We start from the raw sequence: 18,520 nt of genomic DNA, 5'->3' as shown, positions 1-18,520 counted from the left end.
ATGACTAAGAAGACTAATCTTAATAGGATTGTAAGACTTTACATTCACAAAGTCCTACCTCTTATAGGACTAGGAGACTTGTCTCAATATAAAGAACTGTGACATAAAATACCAGGTATATTAATTATTCTATGATTACTATATACTTTACAACTTAAAACTATTACCGACTTAGTCATCAGAGGGAGTGGCCGGAAAACTCCATCCAGCGCTTTTTAACCATTATTTCAGGTATATAGGAGCTCGGGTCAGACTTAAAGACCTTGTTATCAATAACAAATACAAAAAAATACAAAACATAAAAGTTATCAATAACAAAAAAAATACAAAACATAAAACATAACAAAGACCTTGTTATCAATAACCATTATTTTCTAATAGCTTACTTTTCTTGACCAAGTTATCAATAACAAATACAAAAAAATTGAAAACTCAAAAAAAAAAAATAACAAAGAAGAAAATGACTACTTCATTTTGTATTCTAACATAAAATATATGGTTATATTTTATAGAATAAAAAAATGTGATTTTTATTTTATACTTTACAACTATTAGAAAATTTTAATTTTTTTTATTTTATCACTCTCGGTGTTAATAGAATGTCACGAATCCAATGAATTAACTAAAAAATGCAAGGATTATAGTAAGCTCATATGAATTTTTTTATTTATTTGAGTTTTTAATTGAATGAGATCGGTTCTTTTCTTTTAGGTCCGATTCTAATAATACTAGTTGAAAACTCACTTGCATAAAACCAATTGACTTATGTTAAGATCTAATTTTCTCCATTTGTCACATGATTGTTAAGATCATCTTCAAACACAATAGTATTAGATCATCTTCATATTTTTATTTGTTATTTATTTGATTTTCTAATTAGATAAAACTATATTTTTTTTCTCTTGGATTATGGTCGAACCAACATATCAGTCTGTTTTTAATGATACTAATTAGAACCCTACTTTGTACAAAATCACTTGACTTATTTTAAAATTTAATTTTCTCTATTTATATGTCAGTCATCTTCAAATATAATTAAACTCCGAATCTATTTTTAGCTCCAATACTATGTGAAAACTTTATAAATCTTAAAAGGGCTAAATAAGATTATATATCAATAGCCATATATAAAGGATCGGAACTTTATTGTGCACTCGATCTTCTCCACTTATATATTACTTGCTTTTCTTACTCATCCAATATGAGCTTTCTAATTCCATCTCCAAACAATATTGACTTGCACTTCTGAAAAAAAAAAGAAAAAAGAGAAAAATCATTCTTTTAAATATTATTTATTTTCTTATGATATGGGAAATGTTTTTTATTAACATATTTCTCTAGATGCACTAATAATTCGAACGTTATAAATTTTTTTTTTGAAAAATATTCATGGAGCCTAAGGCATAAAGAAAGAGATGTAATATCGGTCTCTCTTAATAGTGGGAGCGCAAACACATAATATTATATTGAGGACAGTGCAATGGAAGAGCTGATGATGCAGTGATGACATAATATATGGATTACCTTCTAAAGAGTGTAAACCATTATGAATTCAGCAAGTGAAGCATTTTATAATAGATAAATATAATTTTTTAATTGCTTTTTATAAGCATTTGGTTGAAATTTATAAAATTTATTTAAGAATTTGAAATTTATATACTTTAAATGGAGCGAAAGTCAATTTAGCATCCTATACAATTAAATTTATAATTTATAAAGATTTATAAAATTTATTTAAAAATTTAAAATTTATATACTTTAAATGGAGCGAAGGTCAATTTAGCATTCTATATAATTAAATTTATGTAAATTTAATTATAGCTAAATTAGATTTTAATAAAATTACTGAAATTTTTAAATGAATTTCATATTAGCAAGTCATAAACATTCTATAACAACCAAGTATTTTTTTTAATTGTATTATTTTTATTTTATTTTCCTTTTCATGTTTTTTTTTTCAAATAAAATTAAATTTTTTTTTATAAGTTTCAACCAGTAATTAATTTGTCAAAGCCTAAAATGAAAATTTCAATTTCAAAAAGTGGCATATCAAATTAAACTTAGAAAATAATACTTCTTTAATATGGGTTACTATATATGCTCACATTCTGTAGAGATGCATAAAATGAAGATTTTTAAGACTGTTCATGCCTCTAAGAACCCAAATAGCCCCCACCCAATTTTTATCTAAATTTATAAAATATTGAATAATAATTGTTTAAAATATACATGTGAAAATTAATTTCTCAAAAATTTATTAATAATATTAAATAAAAGAGATGAACTGTCTAAAACAAGTCTAATCAATATTTATCTTTAAGAGTACATAATAGAAGTAGCCATTCTTTTATCTCATAAAAAAAATAATGATAAAATCTGACTTAGATCGAAAAATTCAAATAAAACCTTTTAAATTCTCACAAATAGAAATATATATAAAAATAATAATAAATTAACTTTATTATTTAAAAAATATTTAAGGCGAACATCAAAATACCTTTTTAATTTTCATAAAATTTCAATCACAAACGCAAATAAATGAAAGGATAAGAAACTTTTATGTTTTGGATTATGGGAAGTAAATTAATTTCCAACATCATTCCCTTGAGAATACCAAAGACACATAAAGTTTATAGAAGTCTCAATTGGCATGCTGGCAAACCAACAGTAACCAAAATGTAAACAGGAATGCTGCATCAGAAGAGTATCTAACTAGATTAATTTCCAACCACTTTCTATAGTAGAAGCCTCTCATGTTTAAGTATCAGTCATGAAGAGTTCCCAGGATATCTTCATCTCGGTACAGATGATACCTGAAAATAATATATTATGCCACCAATGAGATCATATATGATAAGCTTTTGCAGTTACTAGACATTAGCAACCTCAGCAAAATCATTGAAGAGAAGTGAAGGTGTGTGACCACTCATAACATATAAAGAAAGCTGCTATGGCTTCTCATGGAAAGCACAAGTATTGTAGGAAACCAAACCGACCGAGAATCACGCACAAAGAAAGCTGCCATTTATTTGTCCAATTCGATAAACTGCGATACTTATTACACATGCATAAAGGAATATCATATCATGCACATGAACAAAATATATGTAGGTAAAGGTAAACCAAATCCATATATATATATATATATTGTCCTATTCACTGTAGATCAGAAAATTTATAGTAAGATATTAAATGCATTTTAGTGATTTGAATTTTGAAATATTAAACAGTTCTATTTTGCAGCTATCAGATATACAGTTGACATAGGAGGTGGTCCATTGAAAAGACTTAAATCCTATTAAGCCACCTTAACCATATAACACCAGTGTCACTTTGGAATCACTGGCAATGCCCCTATGAGCCATTTAGCTGTTACTGCCTACCAGTCTTAAGTTGAGGCAGTTGCCCTCAAAATGCCTAGTAAGCCTCAAAAGAGAATGCGAAAAGATCGATAGGTCAATTCAATTACTTTACTGAATTTTCTACAATACTGTTACAGTCTCCAAGAAAATACCATAAGGATATGATTTCCCAAGTTATATTAGGGAAAGACAAGGACCATAATGTTATAGCTGAGCAAAGAGAAACTCTTCATAATGTATGAAAAGAGTATTGATACGCTATGCCAAAAACAAAAAATGAAATAAAATTATCAAGGAATTAACAGACCAATGCAAACTCATAGAAACAGAATGCATAACAACTTCCAGATGCTCAAACCACTATGGAGAAGAAAATTTCAAGAAGCAGTGAGACTCACTCTTTTTCACCAAGTTTCACTTCAGTGCCTCCGTATTCAGGCAAAAGAACAGTGTCTCCTTCCTTTACAGCAAGAGGAATAAGCTTTCCGTCTTTATCATGAGCTCCAGGACCCACCGCAACAACTTTTCCAGAGTTCAGCTATAATAATCGATCAATGGAAAAAGAATGACAAGATCCAAAGAACAATCAATGAACATGGTGTAGCCAATGATCAAACAAAGGAACAATATATGTTAAGGTCAAAGCAATTGAATCCAGCATAAAGTGTTTAGATCATCAAGAAAATAAAAAAAGCAAGCAGCACGATAAATATTGCCTAACCAATTATGATGAGAAAGGCCAAAATCGAAGATAATTACCAAAACTAACTGCTTATCAAGGAACTCAAGTGATTGTCCTAAAAATGGAAGTTGAGTATTTTCTTTTATTCTTTTTCTTGGTAACATTTTAATCATGTGAGACATATTATAACACCAACACAGGCCACAATTCTCAGCATTAAGGTAGTGCCCAACAGGAAGTGGGCATTTAATCATTAGATTGAAGCTTAGTTTCTTGTATTGTTGGCTTAGAAGAGAAACTTCGAATCAGAATCTTGAAACTATAACTGATGTAAGAGGGCCAGATAACCAAAAGAGATACAGCAAAATCTATTTTAATTGACCCAATACTAATTATGGTCAAATTCATCACCTAACAACATGCATTTGAGATTTATGAAAAAGTGATTTGGAGGAAGAGATCTGATATCTGATTATGGTGGCTTTGATGTTTCAAATTGATGCAAGACAGTTCTTCGAAGTAGAATAAATCAATAGTTGAGATTAGTAATGGTCGACTTGTAGCAACTAGGAGGTCAGTAATAAATTCTTAGGAATCACACTGACTAGGCATTCACCTATTGTGTATTTGTTTCAGCAAACAAGAAACAGATAATTACATCTCAATGGAACACATAAACATCCAAGTTGATTAGCATGAAGATAGAAAATTCGCAACTATAAGAAACAAAATCATCGACCACTAAAATTAATAGTCAAATAAGGACGTACAAAAAGAATTCAAATAATGATGAAACATGTAGAGAAAACACAATCATTTACATAATAGAGATTTGTCACTAGTAGCCCAAAATCAGTAATGACCTAAGATTAATTGCTTAAACATTGGATAGAACATACATAGACATAAACAAATTCAATTTACCAATAACCAAAATTTAATTGAATTCAACTAAGCCTTCATCCCAAGTTAATTAGGTCCGCAATATAGATTCTCTTTCTCCATTCCAAACGATCTTGTGTTACATCTTCAGAAAGAAGCAAGGAAATTAGATCATCTCATACCACTTTTATCCATTTTAGTTAGGTCTACCCCTTGTCGTTTCACTTCATGAACCTTAATATATCAATCTTTTTAACTGGAGTATCCACAGGTCTCAGATTGATATGCTCAAACCATCTCAATCTACATTATCTCCACTTCTCCTCAATGGAAACCACTCGCACCTTTTCCCTAATGGACTCATTATGGACTCTATATATTCTCATATGCCTGTGCATCTCATCTTAACATTTTTTTTTTTCAAAAGAATCTAATTCTTAATCTAGCATGGCAAGGCAAATACAGGCAAAAATAATTGGAACAAATCCTGACATGAATAAGTACATGAATAAGCAAGAATTGAAAAACCAGCTAAAATAAACAAAACCCAGATGGATAATTGGAAGTAAGAGACCAAATAGAGGGAAAAGAAGGAAAAACAAAAAAGGAGACAATATGCACTGGGGCAAAGCTAAGCCAAATTCTCAATCAAACAATATGTATATATAGTTCAACCCAAGACAGGCAAAAACTCCCTTTAATTGCAAAGATTTCAAGAAACACATTGTAATATCATAAGTTAACTAAACAAAATGAACTGTGGTCCTTCACCAAAATAAAAAAATGTAAAGCAAATTTCAAGCAGAAAGAAAAACCTTAGGGGTTTTCTCAGGAAGGAGAATTCCAGAGTTGGTTTTAGAAGGAGGAATTATTTTCTCAACCAAAATGCGATTCAGTGAAGGAATCAAACGCTTTGCCATCTTCACTACAAGTACAATAGCTTCTTCTCCTTCTTGCTTCCTTTTTTTCTTTTTTCTGTTTTTTAAAGTTATGGCAGTGAAGTTTAGGGTTTAAGAAGGATTTTCCTCTCCTGCATGAAAATTCCAAAATTGCCCACTGCTAAACAATTTTTATGTTTAGGAATAAGGTTCGACTTGGCCCCTAATCTTTGCAGTGAGTTCAATGTAGCTATTTTAATCTTTTAGGCCAATTTAGCCCAAAATTAAAATCTCGACATCGGAAAGAGAACGTAACTCGGAACAATTTGCTGAAAAGATGATAAATTAACAATTTTAGCTAATATTTATAACAAGATAAAATCTTAATATTTATCTAAAATAAACTTTAGTTATTAATTTGAATAAAAAAATTTAGTTGTACTCAAATTATTTTTAAATTACAAAAAAGTATTTTAAGAAATCAGTAAATTGTTTTTTATTTTATTTCAGAATTTTCTTTTAATTTTTTAAAAGAGAATGGCTGTTACTCCTCTATTTTTTTCAAGACTAATTTGAACTAAAACGACTAAATTGTCTGATGAGCATGGTCTGATGAGCATACAAAGATTATTCAAAGCATCAAAAAACAAGTTTCTAAAATTTCATGTTTGCATCTAGCTGATCCATCTGCATTCAGAATAGTTGAAACTGGTGCATCATATTTAGGTTATGGTAGAATTCTAAAATAAGTTCAAAGCAATAAAGAATGCATTGTCCAATTTACTTCTGCACACTGGAATGATACTCAAAAAAATTATTCAACCATCAGAAAAGAAATTCTTTCAATAGCCCTATGCATTTGAAAGTTGCAAAGTGATCTTTTAAATCAAAAATTTCTTTTAAAGATTGATTGTAAATTTGAAAAAGAAGTATTACAAAAAGATGTTTAAAATATAGCTTCAAAGTAAATTTTTGCGAGATGGCAAACCATTCTTTCTATTTTTTATTTTGAAATTGAATACATAAGAAGAGATTCAAATTTAATACCAGAATTTCTATCCACAGAGTTCCTTCAAAAACAGGATTGACAATGCCTCGAAAAACAAAAGCAAAGGATAAAAAAGAAAAGCCAAAAGTAAGTTCAAAATCAGTACAAAGCCCAAAGAGGGAGATAATTTCCTCCTCTTCAAAGCCATTTAGAACCTGGATAGAAATCATCCAGGAAGAAATACTTTCTGGCAAAGAAAAACCTGCTAATAAGCAATTTCAAATACAGGAGTGGCTTGCACAACAACCTCTGGAATTTTTAGAAATGGTTCATAAATATTTAAAGACAAAGCCTGTGGCTGACTTTCAGCTAGAAATTTCTCTAAAGTCATCATCTTCTTCAACTAAGGGTAAAGGTATACTCCTTATCTCTCTTTCAAAACCTAAGATAGTAGTTTTCTCACAAAACCTATCTCACGACACTCAAAGCATTTCAAAACCAAATTCTCAAGAAATAGTTTTATCCCAAACAAAACTTTTTAAAGTTAATGAATATATAGAAAAATAAAATTTTCAAAGAATTTTAACTGTTGAGGAAGGATTCTGTATAGAAAGCCCCTCAAAATTAGTTTCAAAAGTTTTCCCTCCAGGATGGTATTTTAAATCCTGGAATAAGGCTAAACCTCAGTCTTATTACCAGTCTATCTTAGAGGTGACTGCCTCTGCAAAGTTCAAATATTTCAAAAAACACAAAGACCATAAAGGCCCAGCCTATTCCACTTGTACTATTCAAAGAATCCTTCACCCTTCAGATTGGGGAAAGGAATTGCATTCTTCAAGATCTTTCCCAACAACTCTTCAAAACATATATCCCTCAAGTCTCAATACCACCTTTAATTACTGGAATTACCAACAAGCCTGGTTCAATACCTTTCTCTTGCAAAATGAAGGACAAAGCCATTCTTGGCTTTTTTTACTTCGATACTAACACAATCCAAACCTTAACTATTATGGTAATGTTCCAGAAATTATAATACCTGAAGTATTCTCCTTATTTAACCTCTTCAAAGCTCATTACAAACCGAATAAAATAGGAAGACAATTCCCCCTATTGCTTCTATTTTGTTCAAACTTCTTCCTCCCTTGGGTATGTGTGTGGTATTTCCATTTTAATCAAGCAGCAGATGGAGAAGTCATTCTTACCCGCAGATTCAAAGTAAAGTGGTGGGGTAAATTCAACCACCAAGAAAAGCTATCTACAAAGATGGTTCAAAATTTTCTTACAAAGAACAGCTTATTGCCCGCACCTAAAGAACAAACTAATTTCCTGGCACATAAGTCTTTTATACTTCCAAAACTAGTAGCAGACCAAATGGAAAAAGATTTCCTACAACTAATCAAACAATTGTCAGAAATCGCCTCCTCTAAAAAAAAGTCTAAAGCCTCGTCATCCTCTTCAAGTACCAGCTCTACAGCCATTCACTTAGATAGTGACTCGAATGAAGATGATTGTTTTAGGACATTCAAGCCCATAAAATAAAATATTAAAAAGCCTTGTAAAGCCCTTGGGCTGAAAACCAGGAATAGCGGCCCATAGTAACATTCTATATAGGCTAAAAGCCCATTTATATATGTATATAAAAAAAAAAGTCTTTTCAAAAGAAAAAGAAGACAAAAGATTCTCTAATCCTGCACTATTGTTTCTGAAAAGAAAAAAGATTCCATTATTTCGAAATATTGCAGACAACTTCTGCTCCATTTCAGAAAAATAATGAAGCCACTTACTCCATTATGAAAAGCATCCAAAGAAATAATTATTGAAGCTGAAGGTTGAAGACCTCTATAAATAAAGAAGATTTCAAAGAAGAAGGCAGACTGAAAAATCACAAGAAAATCTTGTATTCTTCAAGTTCTCTGGAAATTAGTAGAAATATAGTGAGAAAAGAGTGTTGAGAGTGAGAGAGAAAATATTTTCTCTTGTATTCTACAACTCTACTATTGTAAGTTATATTTTTTTTGAAAGCTTTTATTTCAAAGCTTGTATATTTGTTTATTAAATAAGAACTTGTTATTTGATTTACTCTTTGTGCATAATTCGATAACAAGTGTATGCTCTGTGCTTGCCTCGTATGAGGATCTTGCACATCAAAAACTTGATCATTTTCATGATAATAAGCTACAAGTGTTTGCTCTGTGTTTGCCTCGTCTGAGGATCCTGCACATAAAATACATATATATGGATTAAATTTAGTGTAATATATGTAAAATATCTAGGATATTGGAGCAAATTATTCTTTTCATAAAATTTAATCTTGTAATTGTATGGCAAATGATGCGCCATTCACTGGATTAAAAAGTTTGGCGGCTAATTAATGACTGCAAAAAATCAGCAACACGACATGCTGATTTAGCGACAAGGCATACTATTTAGCAATAACTATACAATTTTATTTTATTTTGTCCTTTTTGTAAACCCCATACAGGAGAGGGGTTCAACCGAGCAAAAAAATAAAGTAAGGGGAAGATCAACACTAAAAAGCTTAAGCATTGAAACCTTTTCTAAAATATACTATTTAAATCGTACACTAATATATTTATATACAAAATAATTTTTATCTTTAAATCTTTTAAATAATTATTTAATACCTTGAGTTTTTCTCAATTAAATAATAACTATAAATAATATTAAATTTGAATGGACCGAACATCAATGAACTTTCATTTGAAAGTAAAGTAATGTTTAAATACTCGAGTGTTATATAGATTGTCTTTTTTTATAAAAATAATCGAGTGGTTTATAGATTTAGAATGTGGAACATTCTTGTGTTGCTACATCAGAGCCACATTTGTGTCAAGTTCATAATAAAAATACTATATCAGTATAAATTAAAAATTTAGTATATATATTGAAAATTATCGATAATACAAAAAACATAAATTTTAGATTGAATAAACATGAAATTATACACATATCCTTTATATTTTTTCTATTTAATTTTAGAATAAAACCAACTATATTATCATGAAAGATATATGATATTTGAAAAATATTAATTGCATGAATGTATGTTACTAATATTTTTTTTTTCTTGAAATTATAATGAACAATTTCAAAAAAACAATGACAAACATGGCATGGAATGTTGATTGAATTTATTTGAGAAGGGAATGAATTTTGATAAATGTCAATAAAAATAAGATGTTGGCGGAAACTAATTTTTTGATAGTCTCTTCCCTAATGCACTTTAAGTCTAATCTCGGAATCTAAATCTGACAAATTTAATATATTATAATATACCAATATAATGCTACATATATATTTTCCGGATGCAAAAATAAAATATTTTACTGCGACCTTCATGATAAACTTCCTAGCCACCTCAATTTATTTATTATTTAAATATCTTGTATGCTTATAACTTCTTACACATTTTGCAGCCACTTTGATCAAATGAATAATCTTGATATAGATTGATAATGTGTTTCCAATTCTTTGTTACTTCACATTTTAATCTTCGTTATACTATATTTTCATAGTGTTATTATGCATTTTATAATTCTTTATTATCCTTTTGCTAAGACCCTTTTAATTATACATATCAAAACAACATGAATTTTTCTTTTTGTAACTTTTAATCCATTTAACTAGTAAAAGAATTTTTTTAATACAAAACAAAATTTAAATAAATAAACCGAACAAAGAAAAACAATCAAAATAGGTCTAGCAATCTATATATATATATATATATATATATATAAATTTTGAAACTTAAAATTTTTTTAACATGTATGATTAATTTTTAACACATAAAATTCTTATTTTGACACATGAAATATAAATTTTTATTAAATTATATCTATCAATTTAATTTGATAATTAAAATAATATAAATAGAAAACCAGTTCAAGATAATTACATCAACAAAAAAGGTTGGTTTTTTATGACTAAAAGAAAAATAACAAAGTTAGATGGTCCATGACGAATAAAGCCTGGAATAGATGAAATAAATAAATTGTTCAAGAAACAAATTTTATTGAAATTGATTCCAAAAATAGATTAAATTATTTTAGAAAAATAAAATTAACACATCATCTTTTAACAATTCCTAATTCTAATTCATTCTAACCCAGACGAAGCTTTGATAATTTATTAGAGAACAGAAAGAAGGAAATAATCTTAAGAAATTCCTTGGAAATAAATTTTTAGTTTAAAAATAATAGGCAAAAAAAGTATATAATTTCCAATAGGAATTATTTAAACAAAAAAGAAAAATTAAAATTTTGATTAAGAGGTTGTAAATAATTTATTTCTGAATCAATTTATGGGTTTGTGATATGATTCAAAGATTGAAGACTTGAATTCATAAAATTGCACAGCTTATTCTTATCTCATACAATAAATAAAGTTTCTTTGCTTTTTGTTTTTTATTGAGTTCACTGAACTTTTGAGAAAATACAATTAAGTCCCTATGCTTCATTTTATCTCAAATTGACTCTTAATCTTTAAAAAAAAATGTCCAATTGAATCCAAATCACTAGTAGTGGAACCCACTATAATTCACATCCAATGATAAAATGATACTTAACACTATATATTCTTTTTACTAAAATAATAATAATAATAATAATATCTATTTTGTTTCACTTTCTATTTCACTTTTTTATTTTCCTATTATCCAAACAAACTCAAATTCAACGAGAATGAAAAAAAGAATACAGAAAAATATACTAATCCACCATCATCAAGTTAGGTGATAGTGATGTTCTCCATCAACACCAGCAACAAAATCACCACCATTACTGACTAATTTCTCCATCAAAAACAACAGTAACAAAATAGAAAAATAGAACTGTCACTGCTATATTTTTGAATTTAAAGTCTCTCCTTCGCTTTACTCTACACCAAAATTTCTCAAAGAAAGAAAAAAAAAAAAGGAAGATTGTTGAGTTTAGTATGGGTGCTGAAGTAGAATGGATGGATGTTGCGGTGGCATATGCCCCTGCATATTTTATGAACAGGAAAACATGTGTATGGAGAAGCAATGTCATTGAGAAACTTTACATGCAAATTACATAGAAAATTATAAAATGCGTTAGGGATTGGAATAATAAGTTGAAGAAGAAAAAGAAGAAGAAAGATTAAAGTGATTTAATTATTTTAGTGTTTTTAATTGAATAAAGAAGTAAAATATAGTGCTTACATATCATCATGGTTAACATTTTAAGTAAACTAGAGCTGCAGATAAGCCGAGCTGCTCGCGAGCTATTCTAAATTTGATTCGGTAAAAGTTCGTTTGAGTTTGTTCATCAGAATAAACGAGCTTAGCTTGAGCTTCATTTTCGAGCTCGAACTTAGTAGTACTCGACTCGTCTGAACTCGCAAGCTGGCTCATTTAATGAACTTGTGAGCTGGCTCGTTAAGGAGCACGGACCTGGCTCGTTTAGGAGCTCGCAAGCTCGATTGTGTATTAGCTCAATAAATAAATAAATAAATAATATATTCTAATTAAAAGAGAAAAATAAATAAATGGATCATAAGAACTCAACTTTTATTACATTAAAGTAACAATATATACTAAAAAATTAAATTTTAATTATAAATATCTAATTAAATAATTTTAGTGTTAGTATGCGTTAGTGCTAGTTTAATAATATTGTTAATTAAGTTGACATCTAATTATGTACATTTAATTATTATTAATATCTTACCAATTTAATTTTTTATCATAAATTAATTTAAGTAGAATAATAAAACTACATAATTTTGTGTATAATATAGTTAGCTTAAATCAATAGAGCTTTACTATAAAACTACATAGGAATAAACAAGCATACAATATGTAAATGCTTAAAGATATTACTATAAAATTATGTAGTTTTAGCGTTGAATAAACAAATATATATTATATAAATGATTAAGGATATTTGAAAATTATAGTCTATACATTTGTAAATTAACAAAGCATGAGTAAATATACTTAATATGAAACTTGTAAATAGAGTAAGAACTTTATAAATTAATATAAAAAGTATTATAGTCTAATTGATAGAGGAAAGGTACTAGAGTAAGAATTGTTATAAATTAATATGAGTGAATATTTTTGTAATATGCTTAATGTGAAGCTTATGAAGCTAGGCTCGACTCGTTTGCACTCATAGTCCTTATCGAATTACAAACGGTTTTGGAACGAGTTTGAAATAGAATTCTATGGAGTTTTTTGAACTTTTTCATTTTTTTAATCAACAGCTTGATTTAATTACTTAGTTTCTGAATTTATATGTATATTTTACTTTTATATATAATTTATTTATAATTACAAAATTTATAACTACATATTTGGTAAAAAGAGCTTGCTTAACGAGCTTGAAATCGAACTGAAGCCCCAGCTTAGCTCGTTTATATAAGTACCGAGCAAATAATGAGTCGAACTCGAGTTCATAGTGTTTATATGTACTATCGAGTTAATTATGAGCCGAACTTGAACTGAGCTCGAACATATTAAAGATTACAAATGAGCCGAACTTGAACTCTAAAACAAAAAAAATTATCGAGCTCGAGCTCGTCAATTAAATTTTTTCGAGCTGAACCTGAACAATGAAAAGCTTGGCTCGGTTCGGCTTATTTGCCCCCTAAAGTAGACTCCACCGCTAACTGATGTTCTAACAGTGTTAAAATTAGGGTTTAATTGGATTTTATTACAAAGTTAAAGGGTCTATTTAGGACATTTTAAAATATGAGGGCTCAATTGTACTTTTCCAATTCATTTAAAGGCACTTTTGTACCTACCTTGTGTTCTTAAAATTATTAATTATTAATTATTATCTTTATAGTATTAACTTATACAAAACAATGAATCTCAATTATATATAGATGAGTTCTTATACTTTCCATGAATTAAAAAAATATAAATAAATAATTGTATCTCTATAAATACTTAATTAAATAATAAATAGTTAATTTAAAGAATTAATATAATTATATCTCTATTCGTTTTGCTTTGAAGAAAAGAAAATTTAAAGAAATTTATTTTCTTTTACTTAAATTTCTCTATGATCAACTAACTTATAATATTCCGAATCCTCTAAAATGAAAAAAAAAAACTCAATTGTCATAAATTATATTAATATCTATTAATAATACAAAAATTGAAAGTAGTTGATCAATCTAAAGTTTCAACGACTTGCATTGGCACTGATAGAGAAATATAAATCTTCCATTAATAAAATTAAGAAATATATATTTTAAACAAAAAAAAAGAAATAATTATGTACACTCAAAAAAATATATAAAGTAGAATTTTACTTCAAAAATAAAAATAAAGATCCAGAAGCTCAATAAAATAAAATAAAAATTAAACTATTATGCTGAAGCAAATTAGGAAACCTGCTCCTTAATCCCTTTATGAACTAAATCTCAACCCCAAATAATATTTCTCAAAATACACGAATGATTATCCAAAACCTAAGGTAAGAATTGAACTATTAGGAAAGGAAAGCATTTCCCTCTAATGCAATAAGAGATCTAAGGATACGACGGATCTGTTTGTAATTTGATTAAGTAGTCACAAATTGTAGAAGATAATGCTGATGAAACTATTATCTCCGTCGAATTACTCTCATTATACTCATATATCTAATATATAAAGATCAATTATGAAATTATATTATATCTATTAGTGTTAATTATAACCAATTATATCTAATAAAATTTTTATCTAGTCCTGATGTATACATTATAACTAATAGAAGAGTGACATATACATGTGAATATTATACAGTTTAATATTGAATGATTGACACATAGTCTATTATTTAAAACTAATACATATATGACATCTATCTTGGTGTATAGATGAGAACGCACACGTAATTTTCCTTATATGTATTGTCCATATCTATTTGTCATCAGGCCTAAAATTGACCAATGGTAGTCCTTTTCAACTTCATAAAGAACATATTCATCCTTGGATATACAAGAGTGAAACAGACAATCCTCCACATCTCACAAATTCTCCAAAAGTCTACTCTTTCCTGCATCCCTTGAAGAATTTGCAGGCCAGATGAAAAGCAAAAAGAGATACTTAAAATATGACACATCAGTGATCAATTTTTGCTTTCTGAAATTTAGATTACAATGTTTTCTTCTTCTGAATCAAAATATTTGGCAACTGCATAAGCAACAAGAGAACAAAATAAGCATATAGCTAGGAAGATAACTGTTGTTCAAAACTTTCTCGTCGAGTTTATAAAGTTGCAGGCAGCATCCAAACTCAGCTCTTTATATACCTGGTCAAAGGAAAGAAATCTTTTGGCATAACAACATAAGAAATGGTAAATTGTTATATGATTTTAAAGAATACGGTGCATACTAGTTGCCTGTGAACTTTTTGGAAAGCATTGCAAAATCTCTTAGCCTCAGCTGCACCCATCTATAAATCCACATAACCACGACAAAACTTGTTAGTGTAATAACAACACATTAAAGCATCAATTCTTCACTGAGGAATGAAATATTCTTTTCTTTTTTGAAAACCTAAAGGCTTGTCGCTGTAGATGCTTCTATGGACAAAAGAGGTTTTGACTATATAAGTTTATTAAAGCATTCTTTTCAAGTTTATTGCTTAAATTTTCCCCATAAATATAATGGTAGTCCACTTTTTTCCACATAGTATAAATGTTTTTGTCACTAAAACAACTAAATCCAAGTTTCATAGATGATCTCTAATCATATCAGTATAGACCTCCAACTCATTATTACAACAGTAATTGCTTTCATCTGATCGCTTCAATCGCGAAACAAGCAAGGGTTTGCCCTTTCAACATAGCAGTCAGCTTCACACGACCAACAATATGCCAGAATACAACTAATCGCCGAGTGGCACTAATATCTTCTTCAAAGATCAAAAGTCTATGGTTTACACTTGCATGATAACAAATTAAATATTTACCAAAAGTCGACCAGAATTGCAATTTTATGCCATGTCCAACAACCCATACCAAAGCAAACTGCTCTAGAACTAAGAATTAGTTATTCTCAAACTTGGGACCAAAATCATAGTGTTTCAATTAAACTGTTGATCTATATTCTTACAATGTGATTCAGTTTAGCTACTTGTAGACCATTGATATTTCACGACCTGAACAATTGTGCTCTTCAATAAGAAATATCATTTTCAAAGAAATCATGATCAACAATACTTTTTCAGCATGTAAGCATGAATGAATCTATCAAGCTCCAAATACCAGATTTTGTCTTTGTGCAACCAAAATATAATAAACAGTTTAAAGAGTTCAACAATTGCCAAACCATCATCGTAGGTGTCCATGTCTACTGAAAAACAAGAACGGCTTGATACCAGTAACTAATAAGATTGTTGTCACAACTCAAGTAAATGTAGTTCCGTTTCCAGTAAGATGTATCATGAACTTCGCACCTTAGCAGCATTCAAGGTTCGCACTATTCCTCCTATTTCATAATATATATAAACTATTTTCATATGTTGGTCTACAACAAAAGCCTACAGATGCATACAAACAATAATAACTAGGATAATAATGCTAATTAATTAACCAGAAACAAGTAGAAAAGTTGTGAAAAGTCCATGCCTTTCTCTCAGCTGCTGCCTTTAGTTTCTCCCAGAATGCATCTATTCAAACAAAAACCACATGAATAAAGATAAAATAAACACAAAAACTGACCTAAATCACACTCAATCAATGACACTAAGAAAAGAAAACTAAGAAAATACCATGATTGTCAATTTCCTTTTTACCCCATTCAGGTGGCTCCTCCTCCCACGCATCCTGCCACTTCTTCGCCTGTCAGTACAAAAATGTGAATCATAACGAATCAAACCCCAAATAACATAATATACAAATGATTATAAAGAGCAACTTTTAAAGTGCTATTGCCTCATCAAGTGGTGGTCTAGAAGTCGATTGCCTTGATGGGTCCAAATCAATCTGAATTTAAGGAATAAAGAAGCAAAGAAAGAAAAGAAGTATTAGCAGATTGATACAGAAACAGGAAGAAACATAAGACTTTTGTATACAAATAGAGAGTGACAGGGAAAGAGAAAGTGAAAAGTTAATTACATGGTAATCACGAGGTCGGACAACAGGGAAGAGATTCAACCGCCGTCGAAATTCTTCTTCGTCCATTTCTTTCTTTTTACTTTGAGATGGCGAAGACTGAAGACTAGAAGCTATATTTCTCTGATTTTCACCTTATATGATCATAGGTCTGTAAATAGTTGGCTAAGTTTCAGCCCCAATAATTTCCTTTTCAATTACAAATACCCCAAGATTTGCTTCATTACCCACTTTCATCTATATATTTTAAGAATTAGCAGTTTTGTCCTCACCCGCCATTGGTTTCTCCTTAAATGGGTGTAAAATACGAAAAAAGAAAAAGAAAAAAAAAGAACTTTTTTTTACAGTTTTTCTCAAAAAAATTTATTTTATTTAATTTTTTTCAAAATTTCATCAAAAAAAGAATACCAACCGTATTACCTAAAAGATATTAAAAATATATTATTTTAATTTGTACTATTGTGAAATCAGTTTTGATTTTATTTTTTTTTTTACTTTTTCAGAATTTTGCTAGAAAAAAAATACTAAAAACATACTTAACAGTATATCTAAAAGATATCTAAAATTTATTTATTTTAACTTGTATTACTATGAATTTTCTTTTCAAAATTTTGTCCAAAGGAATATACTAAAAACATACCTAAAAGATACTAAAAAGATATTATTTTTAATTTGTGTTATAATAAATTTAATTTTTATTTTATATCTTTTTATTTTTTTCAAAATGTTGTCAGGAAAATATACTAGAAGTATAACTAAAAGATACTAAAATTTTATTATTTTAACTTTTATTATTATGAATCTTATTTTCAGAATTTTATCTGAAAAAAAATTTAATATATCTATAAGATACTGAAATGATATTATTTTAATTTATATTACTATGTAATAAGCCAAATAAGGTAAATTTATCATTTCTGTTTTATATCTTTGTGTTTGGCATTTATAAATTGCATAATTTTTACATGTTTTATTATAGCAACTAGTATATTTTGATGACATGAAGATGTGTGTTTCAAAAAAAATTATAATATACTAAAAATATACTAAATGTAGTTTAAAATACATAAAGATATAATTAAAATAAAATAAAAAAGTCATTTAAAAAATATCGATAAAATATCAAAATGATATTATAATGCAGTCCCAAAAAGACAGCAAAATAAAAATTTAAAAATAATCATAAAAGAATTTGAAAAAAAAAATCATATAAAAGAAAATTTGACCGTAAAATTTTTTTTTATCGCCGCTTTCCCATGCTTATGTAAAAGTCCCTAATTTATATAACAAATTGATCTTTAATTTATCCCTCGATTATTTTGACTGAAGGTCCATGCGAGATAGGAAGGATGGGGCCATACCGAGAACAACACCTCAGCGAGAACTTCCCTACCTGTCAGTCGAAGGGCATTAGTGATATTTCATAAGCTTAATGGTAAATAAAATCCAAACATTTGTGTGTTAGTTTGATTTTGACCCAAATTTTTAAAATTATCAAAATAGGCGAAATTTGCAACAGTAAGTGTAATTGTAGCCCACCTCCTCTCCTATTCAAAATTAAACTAATATAGCATCTGATATGGAATTATATATTTATTTTATTTAAAACTCGATGGTAGGCCATGTAAAAGACTAAC

At 28.5% G+C, this 18,520-nt stretch overlaps 2 protein-coding genes across 2 annotated transcripts; both read right to left on the bottom strand.

Annotated features, from left to right (window-relative positions):
* Positions 1-2,539: 2,539 nt before the first annotated feature.
* On the bottom strand, positions 2,540-5,923 carry LOC107261794 (10 kDa chaperonin, mitochondrial-like). Its single transcript, XM_048370483.1, has 3 exons — positions 5,742-5,923; positions 3,761-3,900; positions 2,540-2,813 (listed from the first exon to the last, which is right to left on the bottom strand). Exons 1-3 carry the CDS (start codon positions 5,844-5,846, stop codon positions 2,765-2,767), a joined length of 294 nt encoding a protein of 97 aa, XP_048226440.1. The 5' UTR covers positions 5,847-5,923; the 3' UTR covers positions 2,540-2,764.
* Positions 5,924-14,869: 8,946 nt separating this feature from the next.
* LOC107261793 lies at positions 14,870-17,082 on the bottom strand. Its single transcript, XM_015723502.3, has 6 exons — positions 16,887-17,082; positions 16,704-16,754; positions 16,541-16,610; positions 16,398-16,438; positions 15,161-15,220; positions 14,870-15,077 (listed from the first exon to the last, which is right to left on the bottom strand). The coding sequence occupies exons 1-6, from the start codon at positions 16,950-16,952 to the stop codon at positions 15,015-15,017; spliced, it is 351 nt and encodes a 116-aa protein (XP_015578988.1). The 5' UTR covers positions 16,953-17,082; the 3' UTR covers positions 14,870-15,014.
* Positions 17,083-18,520: the final 1,438 nt, after the last annotated feature.

The sequence above is a fragment of the Ricinus communis genome, chromosome 1 (genome assembly GCF_019578655.1).
Source record: "Ricinus communis isolate WT05 ecotype wild-type chromosome 1, ASM1957865v1, whole genome shotgun sequence".
Taxonomy (NCBI): Eukaryota; Viridiplantae; Streptophyta; class Magnoliopsida; order Malpighiales; family Euphorbiaceae; genus Ricinus; species Ricinus communis.
Note: the sequence above shows the minus strand (reverse complement) of the source record. Positions and strands in the feature narration are given on the sequence as shown.

Bases quoted from the DNA above. Each gene is read 5' to 3' on its own strand.
- LOC107261794 (XM_048370483.1), bottom strand. From the start codon at position 5,846: ATGGCAAAGCGTTTGATTCCTTCACTGAATCGCATTTTGGTTGAGAAA. The intron at 3,901-5,741 runs GTTTTTCTTTCT...CGATTATTATAG, and splicing joins TTCCTGAGAAAACCCCTAAG to CTGAACTCTGGAAAAGTTGT. The intron at 2,814-3,760 runs GTGAGTCTCACT...TATTATTTTCAG, and splicing joins GTGAAACTTGGTGAAAAAGA to GTATCATCTGTACCGAGATG.
- LOC107261793 (XM_015723502.3), bottom strand. From the start codon at position 16,952: ATGGACGAAGAAGAATTTCGACGGCGGTTGAATCTCTTCCCTGTTGTC. The intron at 16,439-16,540 runs GTATTTTCTTAG...TTGTTTGAATAG, and splicing joins AAAGGAAATTGACAATCATG to ATGCATTCTGGGAGAAACTA. The intron at 15,221-16,397 runs GCATGGACTTTT...GTGGATTTATAG, and splicing joins AGGCAGCAGCTGAGAGAAAG to ATGGGTGCAGCTGAGGCTAA.